The sequence below is a fragment of the Rhinopithecus bieti genome, unplaced genomic scaffold (genome assembly GCF_001698545.2).
Source record: "Rhinopithecus bieti isolate Rb0 unplaced genomic scaffold, ASM169854v2 scaffold_3043, whole genome shotgun sequence".
Taxonomy (NCBI): domain Eukaryota; kingdom Metazoa; phylum Chordata; class Mammalia; order Primates; family Cercopithecidae; genus Rhinopithecus; species Rhinopithecus bieti.
In genome coordinates, this window is record NW_016804580.1 from 926030 (window position 1) to 950185 (window position 24156).

General features: G+C 43.0%; 1 protein-coding gene across 1 annotated transcript in view; it reads right to left on the reverse strand.

The window, feature by feature from the left end:
- RSU1 (Ras suppressor protein 1) overlaps positions 1–24156 on the reverse strand; it is a 240987-nt gene that overhangs the window by 192015 nt on the left and 24816 nt on the right. The window contains exon 3 of the mRNA XM_017869189.1: positions 10701–10751. Within this exon, the coding sequence (XP_017724678.1) occupies positions 10701–10751 (51 nt within the window). The remainder of the gene's footprint in view (positions 1–10700; positions 10752–24156) is intronic.

Below are 24156 nucleotides of genomic sequence, written 5' to 3' on the forward strand. Positions count from 1 at the left end.
GCAGCTATTAAAGCAGTGAATTACAGTAGTTCTAGGTTATTTAAAAACATAAAGTTTATGAAACAGTAAAGCAAATTCTCATTTAAAAGGTTCTACATGTTCCTCAAGGTAAACATAAAATAGCAAAATATCTAAGCAACTACCCCAAGAAAGGCCAACGTCCTCCAAATATTATTGGCTTTATAAATAACAATGGTGATGTACTTTTGGTTAATAAACAACAAGTATTTACTGAGGACCTGTGCTCCAAAGCACATGTTCAGTCTATGCTATTACGAGCCGCCTCAGGATTCTATAGCCTAAGTCATTTTAGTAAACAAAAATATCCCCTGGCTTAACTCACCACAACACAATGGTCCTACTCTTTCAGCAGCAATGTGAAAAATCAGTTACATGAAAATTAGAGGAAAAAAGGTATAAGCAAGTAATAAGGTCGATTTTAGAGTATAAAGCCAAACATGCAAAAATATATGTTCCTGAGTTATAAAAAGTGTGTATGCCTAACCAAACAAATTTCCTAAAAAGCTGACAAGCATGGATTTCTTCTCCTCTGAGGATGTAAAAATTAGTTAATGCCTGAATCTTGTGTTAATTCCCAAAGCATCTTCAGGAGGACGTATGAACTCTGAATTCTTGCAGGAACACTGCTTCTAAATTGCACTCCAGTTCTGATGTGCTACCCCTCCAGCAAAGCCATACATCAATAAAGAGCTTCAATTGGGGAGCTGGGAGGGAGAAGCAGCGCTGAGAGGAAAGCAAATGGCATTCAGTGGCCTGGGGAGGAAGTGACATCCAGCGAAGGGTAAGAAAACGAAGGGTAGGAAAAATGCCCAGGAAATTCCAAAACACTGGAAAGACAGAGAAGGAGAATATGGAAAAAAAACCAAAACAAAACAAAAAAAAAAACTTCAATCCATCAGTGGAGAAAAGCAAGCTCAGTATTATAAAAGGAGTGCTCTAGGCTCTTTCAGATGAGTACATGCCTTTACTATGTACAATATAAATGAATGTATATCTACACATAAGCCTGGATTATTAACATTACAAGGTAGACAGTAAGCAAGTCACATTCTATCTCGTACTCTCTTACATACACACAGGAAAAGCACGTTTTGCCGTTAGTTTCTGTCTTCTTTTACAATTAAGAATTAATCTAGGCTGGGTGCAGTGGCTCACACCTGTAATCCCAGCACTTTGGGAGGCCGAGGTGGGTGGATTGCTTGAGCCCAGGAGTTTCGGACCAGCCTGGGCAACAGGGCAAAATCCCACTTCTACAAAAAATTAGCTTGGTATGGTGGTGCATGCCTGTAGTCCTAGCTACTCAGGAGGCTGAGGTGGGAAGATCACATGAGCCTGGAGGTGAAGGCTGCAGTGAGCCAAGATTGCACCACTGCACTCCAGCCTGGGCGACAAAGTGAGACCCCTGTCTCAAAAATAAATAAATAAATAAAAACAACAACAACAAAAATCGGAATTAAGCCATCAAGAGGCCACAACTGGACCGCTTCTCTTCCTACCGGACCTTATGTTTGGGGTCACTGCATGAAGAGGGCAAGAAGGGGAGGGGAAGGAAGAGCCCCAGGGCTAGGAAAATCCACCAAATTCACATGGGAGCTTTGATCACTCCCTTCGAACTAACACAGCTATGGCTTTTAACCTTAGGAATTCTCCCTGTTCTGCTATTGGAACGAGTAAGGACCCAGAGCCACAGGAATGCTTCGTCCATGGAGCTCCTAGACTGACCTGATGGGACGTCAAGCGCACACACACATCACTTGCAGAGATAGCTGGGGACACGGTGGAGCAGCCACTTGAAAGCCGTACAGAAAGCTCCATCGCCGCCTTGTTCTGGTCACTTAACCGCTTTACACCTGTCTCCTCCACGTGATACAGAGTGGAGAGGTCAACAAACTCACTCTTTCCTCTTTCACTTCCTGCTGAAGTTACCGCATAGGTGTTGTTCTTGATGGTCCCACAGGCTGTGGGGCGCCTGGTATTTCTTTCCACACAGTGCTGGTTCAGCTGGATGAAAAGGAGGGCTTCACAGAGAAAGATGAGTATCCATCTCAACTTTCTGAAGGATAAGCCAAATTCAGAGACAGGGGTAGGAACATCAGCTTTTTAAAAAAAAATCAGGAGACTAGAACAAAGAATAGATAGGCAGGGGAAAAAAAGCTCAAGAAACAGCAAAAAAATTAGACAAAAGAAGGTTCAGACTGAAAACAGCAAAACGCAAGGTCAGTGAGTTTGTTAACTGCTTATCAATTGTATTTGAGCGGTTTTGGCCTGTGAGGCTGACTGATGAACAGAAAGAAAAATGGAAATGGGGAGGGTATTCTATTAAAAAAATAAATGTGCACATGCCCACACGCACGTTCTGTTCAAGCCTGGGAGCTCCAGGATTACAAATTCTTATTTAACAAAATGTAAATTTGAGCAGAGTAATAAGGTGGCACTTAACATTTTTTAAGAAGCCATCAAGAATGAGTTCTGTGATACATTAAAAATCATCTGAAGTTTTATACAAATCAAGAAGCATCTCCTTTAAGAAAGAGCATCGCTAGGCCGAGGCAGGCAGATTGCTTGAGGCCAGGAGTTCAAGACCAGCCTGGCCAACATGGTGAAACCCGTCTCTACTAAAAACAAAAACTAGCTGGGCGTGGCAGTGCACACCTATAGTCCCAGCTACTAGGGAGGCTGAGGCAGAAGAATCGCTTGAACCTGGGAGATGGAGGTTGCAGTGAGCCGAAATCACGCCACCGCATTCCAACCTGGGTGACAGAGTGAGACCCTGTCTCAAACAAACAAAAAAATAACATCACTATGTCCACACTGCATGCAAACATGCTAGTGTTATCTTCATCCAATTCTGGAGTTTCTAAATCTGAGCTCTGTGGACCTCTAAAGAATTCAAGGATGAACACAATGGGATCCACAAGCCTCTGGTGAAATTACAACCATCACGTGCACTTCTCTACAAATCAGGATTGTAGTTTTCACTCTATTATTTAAAAAGATCAGTGATTTAAGAAAAGTTACAAAGGCTGGGCACAGGGGCTCACAGTGGCTTATATTTCCAGTACTTTTGGAGGCCAACGCAGGAGGACCACTTGAGCCCAGGAGTTTGAGTCCAGCCTGGGCAAATTAGCCAGGCGTGGTGGTGCACATCCATCTAGGAGGCTTGCTTGAGCCCAGGAGTTTCAGGTTACAGTGAGCTAGGATTGTGCCACTGTACTCCAGCCTGGGTGATAAAAACACTACCTCTAAAAAGTAAAAACATAAAAAAAAAGAAGAGATGCTCTACAATAATGTATGTACCTAAGTATCGCACCTCTTAGTATATCTCCTCTATCATTCTGCACGCATACTCCCATGTACACACACACCAAGTGATTTAGGAGAGAGTGCAACAACTGAAAATCTATGTAGAATATTTTGCTGTTAAATCAATTCTGTTTGATAGACATTCTATCATCAATAGCAAAAGAAACCTTTTTCAGGATCAGCCCCACACATGGGCTAATTATGAGTTGGAAAGTGACAGGCTTACACTCCCCCGTCTTATTTTCTCCACAGCCTGCCACCGTTCTGAAGTTCTCACGATTGGGGTGGTTCCATTTAAAAATATATTGTGGAGGAATTCACATGTTAGCTAGCTTCCACTTAGCACAGAACAGGACCTCAAGAAAAAGGATTCTGGAACAGGTACATTTTGGTTGGTAGGCCTGACAACAAAGAGAACAGGGGTGGGGGGTGGCCACAGTCTACAAGCTGAGGATAGATAAGATGCCATTGGGAGGACATTTCTTCGACTTCATTCGCTGGCCTTGCCGCACTGGTCCCGGGTCCCTGGGTCAACAGACCCTCCCATAGGATGATCTCAGGTGCTCACTCAATAAAGCCAAAAACAGCAACGCATGCCCAACTGCCAGTCATTTTTTTATGGTAACCTGACTACCAGTACCATCAGATAGATACTGTTTAATTAATAGCTGTTGGATTCAAAGATACTATGCAAATTTTTTTTTAACTCTCATCTTTTAATGATGGCACAGAAGTGAACTGATAAATGTGCAGTAATTTAAAAAATAAGTTATTGATCAAAGCCTCTGTATTATAAATACATTTACACTCTGTTAAAATGCAAACAGCAAGTTGTTTTGATACTGTCACAGGATAAATTCATGACACGGAGACCATTTATTTTACATATTCCCCCCTCATGGTTTAATTTCATACAAGCCATGCACAAGAACTTTTGCATAAAGCAAGACAAATAATCTATGAAGGATGGAATAACTACAGACGCAAGAACAGCAAGGTCTGAGAAGAGCAGTGAAGGTCACCCTCAGGAATCAGTTAGTTCTTCTCAATCATCCCAACAATCTATTATGTCTGTATAAAAAGGTTTCAATGTATTATGCTGTTTAAAAACTGCTAAATTTTCTTCATTATAATTGGATCTACAGATTTTAAGAATGTAGCATTTTCATGTGAAATATGCTGCTTAATTTGTTTATAATATGACTTATGGTAGATAAAATATACATCTGCATAAAATTTAAAAGTATTAAGTTCTATGTACTTAGAATATTATCTTTGATATATTGAAACCACCAAAGAAGGTATCTTAGTATTTCTTGTTTGCTATAATTATAAATTCGTACATAAGCTATAACTAATAGGAAATAGTGTGTATTTTTAAAAAACCCATATTTTGCCATAAAACTTAGGTTTACTACCTGCCTAGCCATTTCCGATGCATTAAATGATGAGATATGATCACAGTGAAGATCTGAAATTATAGGCAAAACTGCCAATCTCTCAGGAAAAGGCTTTACATGGCAGTTAAAAGTTCAAAGTATAAAACTAAACAATTACATTCAGAGACCCACACTTTTGAAAGGTTTTACATAGATGTCAGCTCCTCAATGTTTGCACAGAGCAAAAAGATATCCTTGGTTATTTCTTGCACAAAATGATGAATGTCTAATCCTCAACACAGAGGGGTCACAAACTTTGAAAAAAAACCTATTGCCATATTTAAGGTGCTTGCAAGGTTTACATACGGGTTTTGCTGTTGGAATAAAATTATTTTTAAAACTTAAGGAAAACTTCACTGAAAAAAGTAAGGTCCAGAGCTTGTTTTATCACTGGTACAGAATGCAATTCATTTCCTGATGCACATTCATTTCATATTCTCCCCAACACAATGGAATTGAGCAGTATGTGAATCAGCACAAATATGCACAAAATACACATTTTCCTGATTTTATAGTTATTTTGAATTAAAATCTGGTTACATACATAAATTCTTCAAACTTTCTTCTGCAGGTTTAAAAAAAAAAAAAACTCACATATGCCCAATACAAAATACTACGTAAAGCAGTATAATTCTTTCAATGTAAGGATATTGGAGGAAAAAAAAATGTTTCTAATTTGGGAAAGTAGCCATAATAAACACCAAATAATGATACGTGAAACTGAGTATGTTCCTGGTAGAAGAAAAACAAAAAACACAGCACACCTCCTTCTATAAGGATTTACCTTAAATACGGTAAAAACTGCACTGTGTAAGCAGCAATAGCAACACGCCCTGTGGTGCAGGGTGGGACAGCCTGCAAAAAATTTATTCTGACAACAAAGTTGGCTTCTATTCTAATCTTTACGTACAAAACCTGGAGGAGACATATGTGTCTCAACAGTGACCTCTAGTGGACAAATCTTAAAATGGCTGTCCCCAAAAGAAATTCCTTTTTAAAAACAAAAAAAACAGTAGGGAAGTATTTACAAAGCTCACACTTCCAAACACCATAAAACCTGGGAACTGGATTAAGGAGCAGACTCAAAAAGACTCAGCCGACAGTGGCTTGAAAGGGAGGGTAACCACAGAGGCCGGGGCAGGAAGGAAAAGCAAAGAAGAAACACAGGAAGGTGACCTTTGGCAACAATGCTGTCTTCCCACGCATCTGAGTGGTCATGACACCAATTTCCCTGGCTGCGAGTCCCTTGTGTGCCTGAGTAACACACATCACAGCCCATCATTCTTGGCTCTATGATTGTAAAGATGAGACAGTCATCATTTACTGGACATAAGGTCATATATCTTTTTTTTTTTTTTTTTTTTGAGCTAAGATCTTGCTCTGTCACCCAGGTTGGAGTGCAGTAATAGAATCATAGCTCACTGCAGCCTCAAACTCCTGGGCTGAAGTGGTCCTCCCATTACGGCCTCCAGAGTAACTGGGACTACACGGGTGCACCACCATGCCTGGCTCATTTTTTAAGAGATGGGATCTTGCTATGTTGCCCAGGCTGACGGTCATGTATCTTTAGAGCATTCATGCTCTACTATGTTTGAAATTAGCACACAATGAGTAAGAAACTGAAGTCTGTGACGGCCACATCTACTCAAGTCCCCATACCAGTTAATCCCAAAGAAACCGTCTGGTCCCAATATTCCCCACTTTCTCTCCAGCCAGAGGTTTCCTCTCTGCCCTTCCCTGTCATTCATATACCTCCTGGGAGCAGTGAACACTCGGTTTATACAGGGAAGCCACTAAGTGCCCAGCTACAGGCATTCAGGAAGAAAATGAAATGATCCCTGCTTCCACAAAAGCTTACCATCTATTTGAACAGAGAGAAAAAACACAAAGCAAGAGAAGGACAGGGAATGCCATGCTGGAGTTAAAGAGTCTACATACAAGACAGTTTGGAGAGGAAAGGCTTCAGATGGGCCAGAGCAGCCAGGGGGCCCCAGGGAGAGGATGGGGAGAGGCTGGTAGAGAGGAGGAGGCAGGAGGAGAGGCAGACAGGAGTAGATCCTGGGCCCAGAGGCAGGGCTATGGGGGGACAGAAGATGATAGATCTTCCTAGAGCAGCATATGAAGAGGAGAGGCTGGCATGGAATGTGGGACAGATTAGAGCAGTTTCTGAAAGGCAGAGAGAGAGAGCAGGTGCACAAGAGCGAGCCAGCCTTCTGCCAGGTGCGTACCACATCACAGGCAGGTGCTCAAAGCAAGCAGTGTTTCCAAAAGGATCTTTAATCTGAAACTCTTCCCATTGGGCCAGGATGGCTTTGCATTCTGATTTTGCCAATGACTTTGTTGCGTTCAAAGTCAGTACCTGCCCATTCATAGCAAAAAGACGGAAGAAAAAAATTCACTTGCAACTATTCTTCCTGTCTCCTTAAATATATCATGCATATGTACATATCTAGGAAAGTTGCTACAGACAGATTGATTAATTCCCCCGCTGACTTCAAAAACCCATCAATGCTGCCCCAAGCCCCCAGGTTTAAATTTAAATAGTGTCACCATAATAGTCTTGAAGCAATAGCAACAATTAGCTTGACAATACATAAATATTTTTATGAAATGCAGTATTGAAAAGTTCAGGAATTTCTGCTCCCAAATTCTTGAGGAATTTCAGAATCACAGATGCCACTTTCAGCTTCCTTGTGGCCTCACTTTTACTGCCCTGGGTGGACTTGTCAAGGCCAAAACCACTGGCAAGAAAAGGGAAGTCAACCCCGTGCCACACAGTTTCAATAACCCTGCAGATCTTGTCAGTGGAGTCAACAGTGTCCCCAAATCAATGTCCCAGTTTGACTAAACCATTCATTCCTTCCATGAGCACATAAGTGGAAATGTCAGAGAACGGTGTAATTGGCTTACTAAGCGAAAACACGAATACTTTTGCAAGATAAAACAGTGCCAGGTGAGGGGTGGGGAGTTATCTTTTGAGTCCCTGTGGTTTTAATGTGGCGTTGTCAGCTGGTCCCTATTAAAAACAACAGAAAGCGAAAGACACTGATTACCATAAAAAGTGACAGCAGGGTGTGCCTAGCCACTTACATTTAATGCATATTTATATTTCCATCAAATGGACATATTTACTATAAACACTTGAAAAACCATAGCAAAGTCATTCATTTAAATGCCAGAAAAATAGTAAAGGATGCAAATTTGACCTTACTGAAACAGATCGGGTGTCACTGATACTACTCAGGATGGCTTGAAACAGAATTTACCAAGACCATTAATTAGAGTTTACTGGATTAGGTCAAGAGTGTCTCAAATGGAGTGAAGAAAAGGAAAAAAAAACTGGCAAGGCAGAAGAAATATAAAGTTTGGATTCTTTCACAGTCCGTCTCCTGAATGACCAACACAATGTAACTCCACATATAAATACGCCCCTCGGCGCCTGTAGTCCCAGCTACTCGGGAGGCTGAGGCAGGAGAATGGCGGGAACCCGGGAGGCGGAGCTTGCAGTGAGCTGAGATCCGGCCACTGCACTCCAGCCCTGGCGACAGAGCCAGACTCCGTCTCCAAAAAAAAAAATAAATAAATAAATAAATAAATATGCCCCTGGAAATTAATCTAATAGTATAACGCCTGGAGGAAGAAACTGACCCATTGACCCCTGTAAAAAGAAATAAACTACAAATGATCTGAAAGATGTTTTCAAAGAAGAGATCAATGAAGGATTTAATAGAAATAAAGGTTTTGCTTTCTTACTGTTGGAGACAGGGTCTCCCTCTGTTGCCCAGGCTGCCGTGCAGTGTCATCATCTGGTTCATTGCAGCCTCGACCTACTGGGGTCAGCCTCTTGAGTAGCTGGGACCACAGGTGCACCCACCACGTCCAGCTAATTTTTTGATTTTTGGTAGAGATGGGGGCCTTGGTATGTTGCCTTGGCTGGTCTCAAACAATTCTCCTACGTCAGCCTTCCTAAGTGCTGGGATTACAGGCATGAGTCACTGATCCTGGCCAGTTTTGCTTTCTTGTGTAAACTGGTTTGCACAAGATAAGCGAAACAAGGTATCATTGTTATAACAATGATAAGCTTAGCAATTAAGAAATACTTTAATAAACTACACAACAGAGCATGTCAGTTATTACTGCTCACAAATCTTGGAGGACTTAGGAATCATGTGGCCCACCCTTCAAAACAAACCACGAATCCCTTCTGAACTGAGAATCGGGTCACTGTGGACCACGAGACCACATCCTAGAAAAACGATGGAACCGGCAATAAATTATCTGTTACAACAATGACCACACAAGATTTATTGGTCTCACTTTTGGCTTCTGTGGCCACCACTACTTAGGTGGACAACTGTGTCATCACTCTGCCTTTGCCTTACAAATACACGCTTTGGCTAACAACGAACTAATCCGCTTGTTTCCTGCGCGTGAGGGGACCTCACTGCCGCTCTTAATTCTCAATAATCAACAGCTCTGTGCTTCAAGCTGTATATAACACACATACACACATAAATTCACAACATAAATCCCTCAACATGACATTCTGCTCAATTTCACTGGACTCAGAAAGCTCCTTAACAAATTCTTGCCACTTGATTAGAAAATCATTCAAGTCTGCAGGAAAAATGGCAAGCAAAGAGAACTGACAGTCAATTAGGAACGGGAAAGGAGCGTGAGTCCCTGCCATTAAAATCTTTAAAGCCAGTGCTCTATGAAGAAAATGGCCCATGATGTACACAAGATATTCATACAAAAACAGGCATTCATCCTACTGTACGCTAAGCGGATACTTCTGTGGGGCTCTATGGATGCCCAGCAGAATTCTTCCTTTGGGGAAGCCAGACTCAAAAATTTAAAAAAATACAGATGTAAAGGTATATCATGTACACAATTTTGCATCTTTCCCCCCACCAATCAGGGACAGAAAGTGTATTGAACAGTTAAACCTTTTCCTTTTGAGGAGGAAATATAAATGAAAACGAAGAACTCGTTCTAATCATTTCAAGTTTTCAATGCTTTCAAGTCAGTTTTTCTCATGAAATGCTCACCAATGGTCTGGCAGTTCAGGTCACCATAGCATTTACTATCTCTGAATGGAACCACTTAGAGAAACAATGCCATTTTTTTTCTCTTTGATTTATAAACATGATAAGAAAGAATCTTCAGGCCAGGCGCCATGGCTCATGCCTGTAATCCCAGCACTTTGGGAGGCCAAGGCAGGAAGATCACTTGAGCCCAGGAGTTCAAGACCAACCTGGGTAACACAGTGAGACCCTGTCTCAAAAAAAAAAAAAAAAAAAAAAAAAAAAAAAAAAAAAAAAGAAAGAAAGAAAGAAAAGAAAAGAATCTTCAAAGTAGAGCTAACCACAAAAGGACAAAATACAAGACGACAATATTCTCATCTTAGTGTCACCAAAATAAGGTTTCTGCAAACAATCATTTGTCATTAGTTTCTTCCAAGGAAACAATAACAGACTCAGCAGTGCCATAGGATTACCTAAATGTCAGAAACTGTAAAAAATGAGAAACATCACTTACTTNTTTTTTTCTCTTTGATTTATAAACATGATAAGAAAGAATCTTCAGGCCAGGCGCCATGGCTCATGCCTGTAATCCCAGCACTTTGGGAGGCCAAGGCAGGAAGATCACTTGAGCCCAGGAGTTCAAGACCAACCGGGGAACACAGTGAGACCCTGTCTAAAAAAAAAAAAAAAAAAGAAAGAAAGAAAGAAAAGAAAAGAATCTTCAAAGTAGAGCTAACCACAAAAGGACAAAATACAAGACGACAATATTCTCATCTTAGTGTCACCAAAATAAGGTTTCTGCAAACAATCATTTGTCATTAGTTTCTTCCAAGGAAACAATAACAGACTCAGCAGTGCCATAGGATTACCTAAATGTCAGAAACTGTAAAAAATGAGAAACATCACTTACTTGTTAACTTGTTATGGCTGAGGACCAGTTGTGTGATATGGGATAAGGTAACTAAAAAAGAAAAAAAAAAAGTCAGGTCAGTAAATGTATCGCTGTATTCGGATTCTACCTGTACTCCTACAAAGCAAACAGCAAAGCTATTTTCACAGGTTGAAGCATTATCACTCACCAAAATAGAAGCTAGGATTCATGTAATATGATCCGTTCACTGTTAAACCAAAGGAAGAAAAGGCACCCAACTAACGGTGCAATTAGCACAGCAAGTTAGAGCTAATGAGATTAATGTCACAGAAGCCAACATGACCAGGGCCAGTTAGCTCTGTGTGGTGCCCCGGCCTGCTTGCCTAGCCGTTAGTGATTCATCTCAATTATCTGTGCCCGTCAGAAAGACCAGCCAAGGGGAGAGAGGTACACAGGGGCCTTACCTGTGCTAAAAAATTTTAATTATTTTTTTTGACGACACTTCATCCAAACAGAAACTTATCTAGCAGAAGGCCACCGGTGTTACTGCTTCATCTATGTTCGGTGCCCATCCAGAAATTCCCCTCCATGCTATCAGATGAGTGGAGTTAAAACCCTTCACAATTTCTTCTAAACATATTTCGGTTGACATTTTGAAGCACTGATTTGAAATGCAGATTGCTCTCCAGCTTCAAACATTATCATGGCGGTTTAATCTGCTCAGTAAGATTAGGTTTGCTTAAAGAATGGTTTTTCTAACTATAAATAAAGAAAATATATACACAGCCACAAAAGTAAAAGACATGATCTGCCCTCTAGTCTGGGGTCTAAAACTTTACTGCATGTGTCAGCATTTACACACATATGCATATACACGTGTGTGTGTGTGTGTGTGTGTAAATTTTCCTTTTTTTTTTTTTTTGAGACAGGGTCTCACTCCGTTGCCCAGGTTGGAGTGCAGTGGCACAATCTCAGCTCACTGTAACCTCCACCTCCCAGGTTCAAATGATTCTCCTGCCTCAGCCTCCCGTGTAGCTGAGACCACAGGCGCGTGCCACCATGCCTGGCTAATTTTATATTTTTTGTAGTGATGTGGGTCTCACCATTTTGCCCAGGCTGGTCTCAAACTCCTGGGCTCAAGTAATTCTCCCACCTCAACCTCCCAAAGTGCTGGGATTACAGGCATCAGCCACTGTGTCCAGTCTCCCAAATTATTTCTATAAGAACATTCTATTAACGCAGTAGAGGTTTTTCCTTAAACCGTATGACAAAAATTCTTCTCAGGAAGGGTCTCGATGTTGGGGCTCAGCATGCTTTGAAGAAAATATGCATCACTTCTACTGACCACACTGTTGTAATTTTTTTTTTTTGAGACTGAGTCTCACTCTTGTCGCCAGGTTGGAATACAGCGGCGCAATCTTGGCTCATTGCACTTTCCGCCTCCCAGGTTCAAGCGATTCTCCTGCCTCAGCCTCCAGGGTAGCTGGGAGTACAGGTGTGTGCCATCATGCCCAGTTAATTTTTGTATTTTTAGTAGAGATAGGGTGTCACCATGTTGGCCAGGATGGTCTCCATCTCTTGACCTCATGATCCTCCCGCCTCGGACTCCCAAAGTGCTGGGATTACAGGCGTGGGCCACCGAGTCTGCCCGTATGTTTTTTTTTTTTTCAAACCATTGCAAACTTACAGAGAAGTTCAAAATGCAATACAAAAACCTATTTTCCCAGCTTGGACCACTGAGATTAATTTTGCTGGCCTGACGCCCCATAAACTCTAGGGTATACCTCCTACAAGCAAAAATGTACATAACCACAATACAACTACCAAAATAGTTAACCCAGTACATGAGGACCATCTAATCCTAGCCCCCATCCAAGTTTCTCCAAATCCAAGTTTCTCCTAATTATTTATTTTAGGGAAGAAATAGGGTCTGGTTCAGAATTCACGTTGCGGGTAGCTGTCAGGTGTTTGTCATCTCCTCTAGGCTGACAATTTCTCTTTCCTTGACTTTCGTGACCTTGGCAATTGTGAAGACTGCAGGGGCAATTGTTTTATATTATGTCCCTCTATGCAGAATTTTTTTTTTTTTTTTTTTTTGACATGACCTTGCTCTGTTGCTCAGGCTGGGGTGCAGTGGTGCAATTACAGCTCATTGCAGCCTCAGCTTCCCAGGCTCAAGCAATCCTCCTACCTCAGCCTCCCAAGCAGCTGAGACTATAGGCTCACAGCACCATGCTTGATTAAAATTTTTTTCTTTTTATTTTTTAGAAATGGGGTCTCACTCTGTTGCCCAGACTGGAGATGTGTCATTTGTTGATTCTTGATTCATGCATCTGTATTAGTCCATTCTCGCATTGCTATAAAGAAATACCTGAGACTGAGTAACTTATAAGAAAAGAAGTTTATATGGCTCATGCTTCTGCAGGCTGTATAGGAAGCATAGAAGCATCTGATTCTGGGGAGGCCTCAGGGAACTTTCACTCATGGCGTAAGGTAAAGCTGGAGCAGGCATCTTCACGTGAAGTATTAGTCTGTTCTCACGCTGCTAATAAAGACATACCCAAGATTGAGACTGGGTAATTTATAAAGGAAAGAGGTTTAATGGACTCACAGTTCCATATGGCTGGGAAGCCTCACAATCATGGCAGAAGGCAAAGGAGAAGCAAAGGCACATCTTACATGGCAGCAGGTAAGAGAGCACATGCAGGGGAACTCCCCTTCATAAAACCATCCGATCTCCTGAGACTTATTCACTATAACAAGAACAGCATGGGAAAGCCCCACCCCCATGATTCAATCGCCTCCTACCAGGTTCCTCCCACGACATGTAGGAATCATTGGAGCTAAAATTCAAGATGAGATTTGGATGGGAACACAGCCAAACCATATCACATGGCCAGGGCAGGAGGAAGTCGGGGGTAAGGGGGAGGTACCACACACTGTTAAACAACTAGATCTCATGAGAACTCTATCACTATACAGTACAAAAATGGTGTGACGGTTAATACTGAGTGTCAACGTGATTGAAGGATGCAAAGTGTTGATGCTGGGTGTGTCTGTGAGGGTGTTGCCAAAGGAGATTAACATTTGAGTCAGTGGGCTGGGAAACGCAGACCCACCCTTAATTTTGGGTGGGCAGCATCTAATTAGCTGCCAGTATGGCCAGGATATAAAGCAGGCAGAAAAAGGCTTAACTGCCTTAGCCTTCCAGCCTACATCTTCCTCCCATGCTGGATGCTTGCTGCCCTCGAATATCAGACTCCAAATTCTTCACCTTTGGGACTTGGACTGGCTTTCCTTGCTCCTCAGCTTGCAGATGGCCTATTGTGGGACCTTGTGATCGTGTGAGTTAATACTACTTAACAAACTCTCGCGTGCTCTCTCTCTATATATAGATTTTTATATATATACATGTGTATATATGTGTATATGTGTATATGTGCATATATGTATATATGCACATATATATGTATACATATATGTATATGCATATATATGTATATACGCATATATAGGTATATATATGTATATGCGCATATATACATGTATATATATGCTATTAGTTCTGTCCCTCTAGAGAACCCTAATACAGGAGGGATGGTGCCAACCCATTCATGAGAACTCTGCCCCCATGATCCAGTCACCTCCCACCAGGCCCCACCTCCAACACTGGGGATTACAATTCCACATGAGATTTGGTGGGGACACAGATCCAAACCATATCAGCATCCTTGGCAGGGATATCGCAGAAACAGTGTTCTTGTCATGGCACCCTACCTAGGACATACGACTTCCATTTATCCCACTGATAAGGATCTTCACTTTGATCGCTGAAGTCTGCCTGGCTTCTCCATTTCCAATGTCTTGATTTCTCCTCTTGTAATTAGTAAATTTGGGAAAAGGAGGAAGGGTACTTTGATACAATGTCAATATGCTGTTCCTCACCAAACTCTAAACTTATTCTTGTGTCTTCTGGTCCCCAGTCAAGGCAACTTTGTCCCCCTGCCCGAATTGAGATATCTGGCACTGTCTGGAGACATTTTGGATTGTAACAACTGTGGCCACTAGAAAATCTACAATTTCATTGGTGGCTGGCATTTTCTGTCTGCTGGATGGCACTAGTGTAAAGCACTGGTGTAGTGGATGGAAACCAGGGATGCTGTCACACATCCTACATCACGCAAGGCAGCCCAACCTGTGACAAAGAATTATCCAGTCCGAAAGGTCAACAGCCTTGGTGCTGGGAGATCATGGTTTATTTAGTTATACTTGCAAGGCTTTGCAGCTTGCTATTTTAGCTGACGGGTTATAATTTATCATTATTATTTACAGTGCTGTTCAAATTGTCCCTGATTTGGCCAGTATGAGTCCATCCAAGCTGGCTTCTTAGTCCTTTTGACACGCCCCCTCATTCTTGCAGCACTTTCTTGCCTTCTGACACAAGATATTCAGGTTCATCTTGTATTTTTTTCTGCCACAGCCATGGAATCAGCCATTTCTCCCATGACCTCTGGTTCCTTTTTGTGGGAAGTAATATTTATAAGCCAAAATTGAGGCACTAGATGTGCTCACTGCTATGGGCCAGGGTGAGGAGTTAGGTACTCTCGGCCCCTCTGAGTGGTCAGAGCTAGGAAATACACACACTCCTAACACCTATATTGATTTCACTGTCTATTTCTATTTTTAAACACCCTATGTTCACCCCAATCTACCCAATTCCAATACATCTCAAGGCTCATTCTAGTTTTCTCTCTTCCCGTATTTGTAATTCTCTCCTCTAACGACAAGAACTCCACTTCTATGGTCTTTAAACCCTTTACTTATTTAACACCCTTCTATAGAGCTGCATAAAACGGTTATCTTACAGTGAAACCGGGACAGCTCTATGCTCATCTGCAAGGACCCCTGGAAGTTTGGTACTGACTCTTAATCAAGATAAGGAGGAGTGGGCCAGTTTAAAGTTAAAAACGCCCCTGGTGGTCCCCAGGGCCAGCTTGCTTAGACCACTCAGGGAGGTGCGGATCGGATTGATGCCTTACACCTGGTCACAGGGCCTAGGCTGGCTTGCTGACTGGCCAAGCACAGAAGACAACACTCCATGTTTTTGCCCAGGCTCTCCTGACACCAAGATTCCTTGGACACATCTTGATGATTCATAATCTGGAGACAAAATGTGTCCTATGGAGCCATACCAGTGAGTCTCTTGGGTCACCAGTGCTGGCTTGTGCTTTCTTCCTCCAGCTGAACCACCTTCTGTGCTCCTATTAAGTCCTCATGTGAGCAGGCGCTGTGGAATCTTGGGAGCCCTTCCAATTATCCAACACTTGTTCCACTACAGCAACCAATCTGCCCATCACCCCCTCCTCCTTACTCTGCCCTGATACTAAACTCCATGCCAGGCCACCTCCACCAGGACGCCCTCCTCACTCTGCCTGAGCCCCGACTTGCCCAACCCTTAGATGGCTGCTCTGCTCACCCACTAAGGTGCCAATGCTCCCCCACAGGCCACCCCTGAACGCCTCCTGTCCCACTGATAGGGTTTTCCTGTCCCACTGATATGGTTAGGCTGTGTCCCCGCCCAAATCTCACCTTGAATTTTAATAATCCCCACTTGTCAAGGGCAGGGCCAGATGGAGATAACTGAATCACGGGGCGGGGGGTAGGGGGCTTCCCCATACTGTTTGCATGACAGTAAATAAGTCTCATGGGATCTGATGGTTATATAAATGGGAGTTCCCCTGCACACACTCTCTTACCTGCCCCCATGTAAGATGTCCCTTTGCTCTTCCTTCGTCTCCTCCCATCACTGTGAGGCCTCTCCAGCCATGTGGAACTGTGAGTCCATTAAACCTCTTTCTTTATAAATTACACAGTCTTGGTATGTCTTTATCAGCAGTGTGAAAACAAACTAATACACCCAGTTAATGGCTTTAGGATCGAATTGTTACAGAATGGGACAGAAAGAGGCCAAGGGGAAGAAGGCATTTTTGTGGCTTTTATACAGAATCCCGATGGTGGTTTCCCACATGATGGTGAAGATGTTACACGCTGCAGAAATCTCACACATTTTTATTTCTAAGAGTTCAGATTTTTCTGTCCACCAGACAAAGCATTGCTCTATCCCTGAGATATATAGTCTGACATGAAAAAAATCTCCCCAGAAATCCCTGATAACAAACAAGATTATTAAATAGATTCATAGATGTATCAGTTAAGATTATGCTCAGCTTCATGTAAGAGCAAATGACACTTAACAGGAGTTATACAAAACAGGAGTCTCTCTCTCACTTACACATAGGCAGTCTAGAGGCCCCTGGTTTCCTGTTACCAAGCCATCCCCTGTGCATGGCTCCTACCTTGGTAGGGACTGTACATTTGGGGATTTTTCCCCGAAAAATTCATATACAGAAGCCCTAATCCCCCGTGTATGGTATCGGGAGGTGGAGTCTTTGGGAGGTGATTAGGTCATGAGGGTAGAGCCCTCATGAATGAGGTTAGTGCCTTCATAAGAGGAGACATGCGAGACATGATCTCTTTCTACACTGGGTGAGGATACAAGCAGGTGGCCTGCCACAAACTAGTAAGAGAGCCCTCACTGGACACTGCATCTGTCAGTACCTTGGTCTTGGAATTTCTGGCCTTCACAACCACAAATAAAAAATTTCTGTTGTTGAAGTTACCCAGTGTATAGTATTTTTGTTATAGTGGCCAGAGCTGACTAAAACACACCTCCTGGCCCAAGATGACAGCCTGAGCTCAGCCATCACATCGACATTCCTCTCAGGTAAAAGGAAAGGATAAAGAAGGCTTCTTCCTTCAGGACACATCCAAGAAGTTGTACACGGTATTTCCACTTACAAGCAAGTAATCAAAATTTAGTAACACAGTGATGCTTAGCTACAAGTCTGGCTTCTGGGTGACCACGTGCCAGGTAAAAATTAGGTGTTTTATTACCAAGAAAGATGGGTGAGCTGAAACTGGCAGACAATTAGCAGTCTCTCACACCCGTAGACCATCCATTTGAGAGTCACTGAAATCAAAAGAAAACTGAAGGTACTCCCATCTTCCCTGCCTTAATTTCTCCTAAAATAGCACAAGCAACTAATTAGAAGGGGAAAAAATGTTGTTCTTCTCAAAAAAGTGCAAAGTTCACAAGCTTAGGTTCACAAGGACAGATTTAATGAGGGAAAANAGGGATGGTGCCAACCCATTCATGAGAACTCTGCCCCATGATCCAGTCACCTCCCACCAGGCCCCACCTCCAACACTGGGGATTACAATTCCACATGAGATTTGGTGGGGACACAGATCCAAACCATATCAGCATCCTTGGCAGGGATATCGCAGAAACAGTGTTCTTGTCATGGCACCCTACCTAGGACATACGACTTCCATTTATCCCACTGATAAGGATCTTCACTTTGATCGCTGAAGTCTGCCTGGCTTCTCCATTTCCAATGTCTTGATTTCTCCTCTTGTAATTAGTAAATTTGGGAAAAGGAGGAAGGGTACTTTGATACAATGTCAATATGCTGTTCCTCACCAAACTCTAAACTTATTCTTGTGTCTTCTGGTCCCCAGTCAAGGCAACTTTGTCCCCTGCCCGAATTGAGATATCTGGCACTGTCTGGAGACATTTTGGATTGTAACAACTGTGGCCACTAGAAAATCTACAATTTCATTGGTGGCTGGCATTTTCTGTCTGCTGGATGGCACTAGTGTAAAGCACTGGTGTAGTGGATGGAAACCAGGGATGCTGTCACACATCCTACATCACGCAAGGCAGCCCAACCTGTGACAAAGAATTATCCAGTCCGAAAGGTCAACAGCCTTGGTGCTGGGAGATCATGGTTTATTTAGTTATACTTGCAAGGCTTTGCAGCTTGCTATTTTAGCTGACGGGTTATAATTTATCATTATTATTTACAGTGCTGTTCAAATTGTCCCTGATTTGGCCAGTATGAGTCCATCCAAGCTGGCTTCTTAGTCCTTTTGACACGCCCCTCATTCTTGCAGCACTTTCTTGCCTTCTGACACAAGATATTCAGGTTCATCTTGTATTTTTTTCTGCCACAGCCATGGAATCAGCCATTTCTCCCATGACCTCTGGTTCCTTTTGTGGGAAGTAATATTTATAAGCCAAAATTGAGGCACTAGATGTGCTCACTGCTATGGGCCAGGGTGAGGAGTTAGGTACTCTCGGCCCCTCTGAGTGGTCAGAGCTAGGAAATACACACACTCCTAACACCTATATTGATTTCACTGTCTATTTCTATTTTAAACACCCTATGTTCACCCCAATCTACCCAATTCCAATACATCTCAAGGCTCATTCTAGTTTTCTCTCTTCCCGTATTTGTAATTCTCTCCTCTAACGACAAGAACTCCACTTCTATGGTCTTTAAACCCTTTACTTATTTAACACCCTTCTATAGAGCTGCATAAAACGGTTATCTTACAGTGAAACCGGGACAGCTCTATGCTCATCTGCAAGGACCCCTGGAAGTTTGGTACTGACTCTTAATCAAGATAAGGAGGAGTGGGCCAGTTTAAAGTTAAAACGCCCCTGGTGGTCCCCAGGGCCAGCTTGCTTAGACCACTCAGGGAGGTGCGGATCGGATTGATGCCTTACACCTGGTCACAGGGCCTAGGCTGGCTTGCTGACTGGCCAAGCACAGAAGACAACACTCCATGTTTTGCCCAGGCTCTCCTGACACCAAGATTCCTTGGACACATCTTGATGATTCATAATCTGGAGACAAAATGTGTCCTATGGAGCCATACCAGTGAGTCTCTTGGGTCACCAGTGCTGGCTTGTGCTTTCTTCCTCCAGCTGAACCACCTTCTGTGCTCCTATTAAGTCCTCATGTGAGCAGGCGCTGTGGAATCTTGGGAGCCCTTCCAATTATCCAACACTTGTTCCACTACAGCAACCAATCTGCCCATCACCCCTCCTCCTTACTCTGCCCTGATACTAAACTCCATGCCAGGCCACCTCCACCAGGACGCCCTCCTCACTCTGCCTGAGCCCCGACTTGCCCAACCCTTAGATGGCTGCTCTGCTCACCCACTAAGGTGCCAATGCTCCCCACAGGCCACCCCTGAACGCCTCCTGTCCCACTGATAGGGTTTTCCTGTCCCACTGATATGGTTAGGCTGTGTCCCCGCCCAAATCTCACCTTGAATTTTAATAATCCCCACTTGTCAAGGGCAGGGCCAGATGGAGATAACTGAATCACGGGGCGGGGGGTAGGGGCTTCCCCATACTGTTTGCATGACAGTAAATAAGTCTCATGGGATCTGATGGTTATATAAATGGGAGTTCCCCTGCACACACTCTCTTACCTGCCCCATGTAAGATGTCCCTTTGCTCTTCCTTCGTCTCCTCCCATCACTGTGAGGCCTCTCCAGCCATGTGGAACTGTGAGTCCATTAAACCTCTTTCTTTATAAATTACACAGTCTTGGTATGTCTTTATCAGCAGTGTGAAAACAAACTAATACACCCAGTTAATGGCTTTAGGATCGAATTGTTACAGAATGGGACAGAAAGAGGCCAAGGGGAAGAAGGCATTTTGTGGCTTTTATACAGAATCCCGATGGTGGTTTCCCACATGATGGTGAAGATGTTACACGCTGCAGAAATCTCACACATTTTATTTCTAAGAGTTCAGATTTTCTGTCCACCAGACAAAGCATTGCTCTATCCCTGAGATATATAGTCTGACATGAAAAAAATCTCCCCAGAAATCCCTGATAACAAACAAGATTATTAAATAGATTCATAGATGTATCAGTTAAGATTATGCTCAGCTTCATGTAAGAGCAAATGACACTTAACAGGAGTTATACAAAACAGGAGTCTCTCTCTCACTTACACATAGGCAGTCTAGAGGCCCCTGGTTTCCTGTTACCAAGCCATCCCCTGTGCATGGCTCCTACCTTGGTAGGGACTGTACATTTGGGGATTTTCCCCGAAAATTCATATACAGAAGCCCTAATCCCCGTGTATGGTATCGGGAGGTGGAGTCTTTGGGAGGTGATTAGGTCATGAGGGTAGAGCCCTCATGAATGAGGTTAGTGCCTTCATAAGAGGAGACATGCGAGACATGATCTCTTTCTACACTGGGTGAGGATACAAGCAGGTGGCCTGCCACAAACTAGTAAGAGAGCCCTCACTGGACACTGCATCTGTCAGTACCTTGGTCTTGGAATTTCTGGCCTTCACAACCACAAATAAAAAATTTCTGTTGTTGAAGTTACCCAGTGTATAGTATTTTGTTATAGTGGCCAGAGCTGACTAAAACACACCTCCTGGCCCAAGATGACAGCCTGAGCTCAGCCATCACATCGACATTCCTCTCAGGTAAAAGGAAAGGATAAAGAAGGCTTCTTCCTTCAGGACACATCCAAGAAGTTGTACACGGTATTTCCACTTACAAGCAAGTAATCAAAATTTAGTAACACAGTGATGCTTAGCTACAAGTCTGGCTTCTGGGTGACCACGTGCCAGGTAAAATTAGGTGTTTTATTACCAAGAAAGATGGGTGAGCTGAAACTGGCAGACAATTAGCAGTCTCTCACACCCGTAGACCATCCATTTGAGAGTCACTGAAATCAAAAGAAAACTGAAGGTACTCCCATCTTCCCTGCCTTAATTTCTCCTAAAATAGCACAAGCAACTAATTAGAAGGGGAAAAAATGTTGTTCTTCTCAAAAAAGTGCAAAGTTCACAAGCTTAGGTTCACAAGGACAGATTTAATGAGGGAAAACTGGTTCTTTTCAGTCATTTCATTGTGTCCTTTCAACAAACACTTAGCAGGAGAGAAACTAAGAAAGTTCAAAAGTTGTGTTTTCTTTTTTTTTTCCTTTAATAGAGAAAAGAAATTCAGTAGTTGCTTCACCTGATCACACCACTAGAGTGTATTTTTCTTTCTCACTCTTGCCACGGGGCCACATGCTAAAGTAGGTAACAGGAATAAAACAAGAGAAGAAAAGAAAAGTTAATAAAAGATCTTTGAGAAAATATTGAGGGCAACAAAGGACTGCAGGTCGGGTCTACAGGGAGGGCAGCGAAGTTGAAAGAATCAATAGACCCCCACAAAGCCGGGACAGGCAAAGACCAAGTGGAGACAGACGTATTTACACAACCAGTCACTCCTTTCCACTCGGGAATGGTGAGTTCATTGTGAGTCTTGTATGGAAATTGCGCTGTTAGAAAAGAAGGAAGAAAAGGTCTACTGAAATAGAAAGGGTTATTTAAAAGTACAAAAGCTGCCCCCGCTGAACATGTCGGGAAAACGGGAGCAGGCAGTACCACTGACCCGCTACCGGTGCCTTGCTGACCGTAATCACATCTGGTAGATCTTCTGCTGTGTTAATAACATCCTCTAATGCTCCTGCTAACCAGACACCGTTCAGAATGAGCTCCCCCAAAGCAGTGAGAACAAACTGTTATTAAAATTCCTAAAGCAATATTCAACTATGCTTTATCCAGGCATTTTCAGAGTAGAATACATTTCAAAATTCAACTCAATAACTGAGAAAATGTGTTGACGTACACAGTTAAATGCTACAGTGCTTTGGTTATCATTCTACCTCTAGCCTCTTTAGGAATATTATTTAGGTGAACGCTGGATCAGGCCAAAATGAACAGTGGGAAGCAAAATCACTGGGAGGGAAGCATTTGTTGGGTGTGGGGGCAGGGTGAGATTGCTGGCACTGTACCTGTGATGTATGATATTTTTATTCTTGAGCCAGGAAGGGACTCAGCACGAAAAAGCTCAAAAGGAATTAGTTGGTTCAATAATTTGGCAAGAAAGACAGTCAAGGACTCACGGAGGCACTTATTGACTGGATACTTACCGATCACACTCAGAGCACCGGCCGTCTCTACCTTGGAGATTCTCTTAGAGGCAGCACGGATCACACATCCTGATTAGCCTGGAATGGTCTCGGGTTACACCAGCTGTCCCTCTACAAAATGTCCTAGTTTGGAGGATAAGCTACACGATCACCCAACTTACAGAACAGAGAATATGGACCAACCACTTAACACGCTAGGTGTAAAAGAATCATGGACACTGGGAGGTAGATTCACTAAGGACAATAGCAGTTCAGAAAGAGATGTTACTTATTGTAAGACGTAACAAACTGAGAAATGCTTTAGGGTACAGAGTACACCATGCACCCAGGGGACCTATGCAACTCATGGGTGATGGAATCCATCCCAGGCTTATCTGAGCACAGAGATGAAAAACAAGGAAGGCATATGATAGGGTCTGGCTCTGTGTCCTCTCCTAAATTTCATGTTGAATTGTAATCCTCTGCGTTGAGGGAGGGACCTGGTGGGAAGTGATTGATCATGGGGGTGGACTCCCTCCTTGCCTTTCTCATGATGGTGAGTGAGTTCTCACCAGATCTGGTTGTCTGAAAGTGTGTTAGCACCTCCTTCTTTGCTTTCTCTTTCTCCTGCTCCCGTCATGAGATGACGTGATTGCTTCCCCTTCGCTTTCTACCATGATTGTACGTTTTCTGAAGCCTCTCAGCCATGCTTCTAGGTACAGCCTGTGGAACTATGAGTCAATTAAGCCTCTTTTCTTCAGAAGCTACCCAGCCTCAAGCAGTTCTTTATAGCAGTGTGAGAACGTACTAATACAGGATAGAACCTGGAAGGAGTGGTATTTTAATGCAGTAAATTCAGAAAAATCAAAGAACTAGCTGGAACGCAGTGGCATGATCTTGGCTCACTATAACAACCTCCACCTCCCAGGTTCAAGCAATTCTCGTGCCACAGCCTCCCGAGTAGCTGGGGTTACAAGCGTGCCCCACCGTACCCAGCTAATTTTTGTATTTTTAGTAGAGACGAGGTTTCACCATGTTGGCCAGGCTGGTCTCGAACTCCTGACCTCAGGTGATTCGCCTTTCTTGGCCTCCCAAAGTGCTGATTACAGGCATGAGCCATCTGTCAAAAAAAAAGAAAAATTAAAAACAAAAACAAAAAACAATCAAAGAACTGGCCAGATGTGGTGGCTCATGCCTACAATCCCAGCACTTTCAGAGGCCGAGGTGGGCAGACTGAGCTCAGGAGTTCAAGACTGGCCTGTTCAACATGGTGAAATCCCGTCTCTACTAAAGTACAAAAAATTAGTTGGGCATGGTGGTGCATACCTGTAGTCCCAGCTACTTGGGAGGCTGAGGCAGGAGAATCGCTTGAAACCAGGAGGCAGAGGTTGCAGTGACTGACATCGCACCACTGCACTCCAGCCTAGGCAACGGAGCAAGACTCCGTCTCAAAAAAAAAAAGAAAAGAAAATCAAAAAACTAAAACTCCTAGAAAAGAATTATTATGTCTAGATAACTCATGGAAGCAGATAATCAGTATTTGAAATAGGTACTGCTTTTTTCCTCTTCTTCAGGATAAAGGAGGCAACATAAGGAAGGAAAAATAAGCAGGATACAATCCACAGCCCTGTAATATGATGTTACTGACTTGT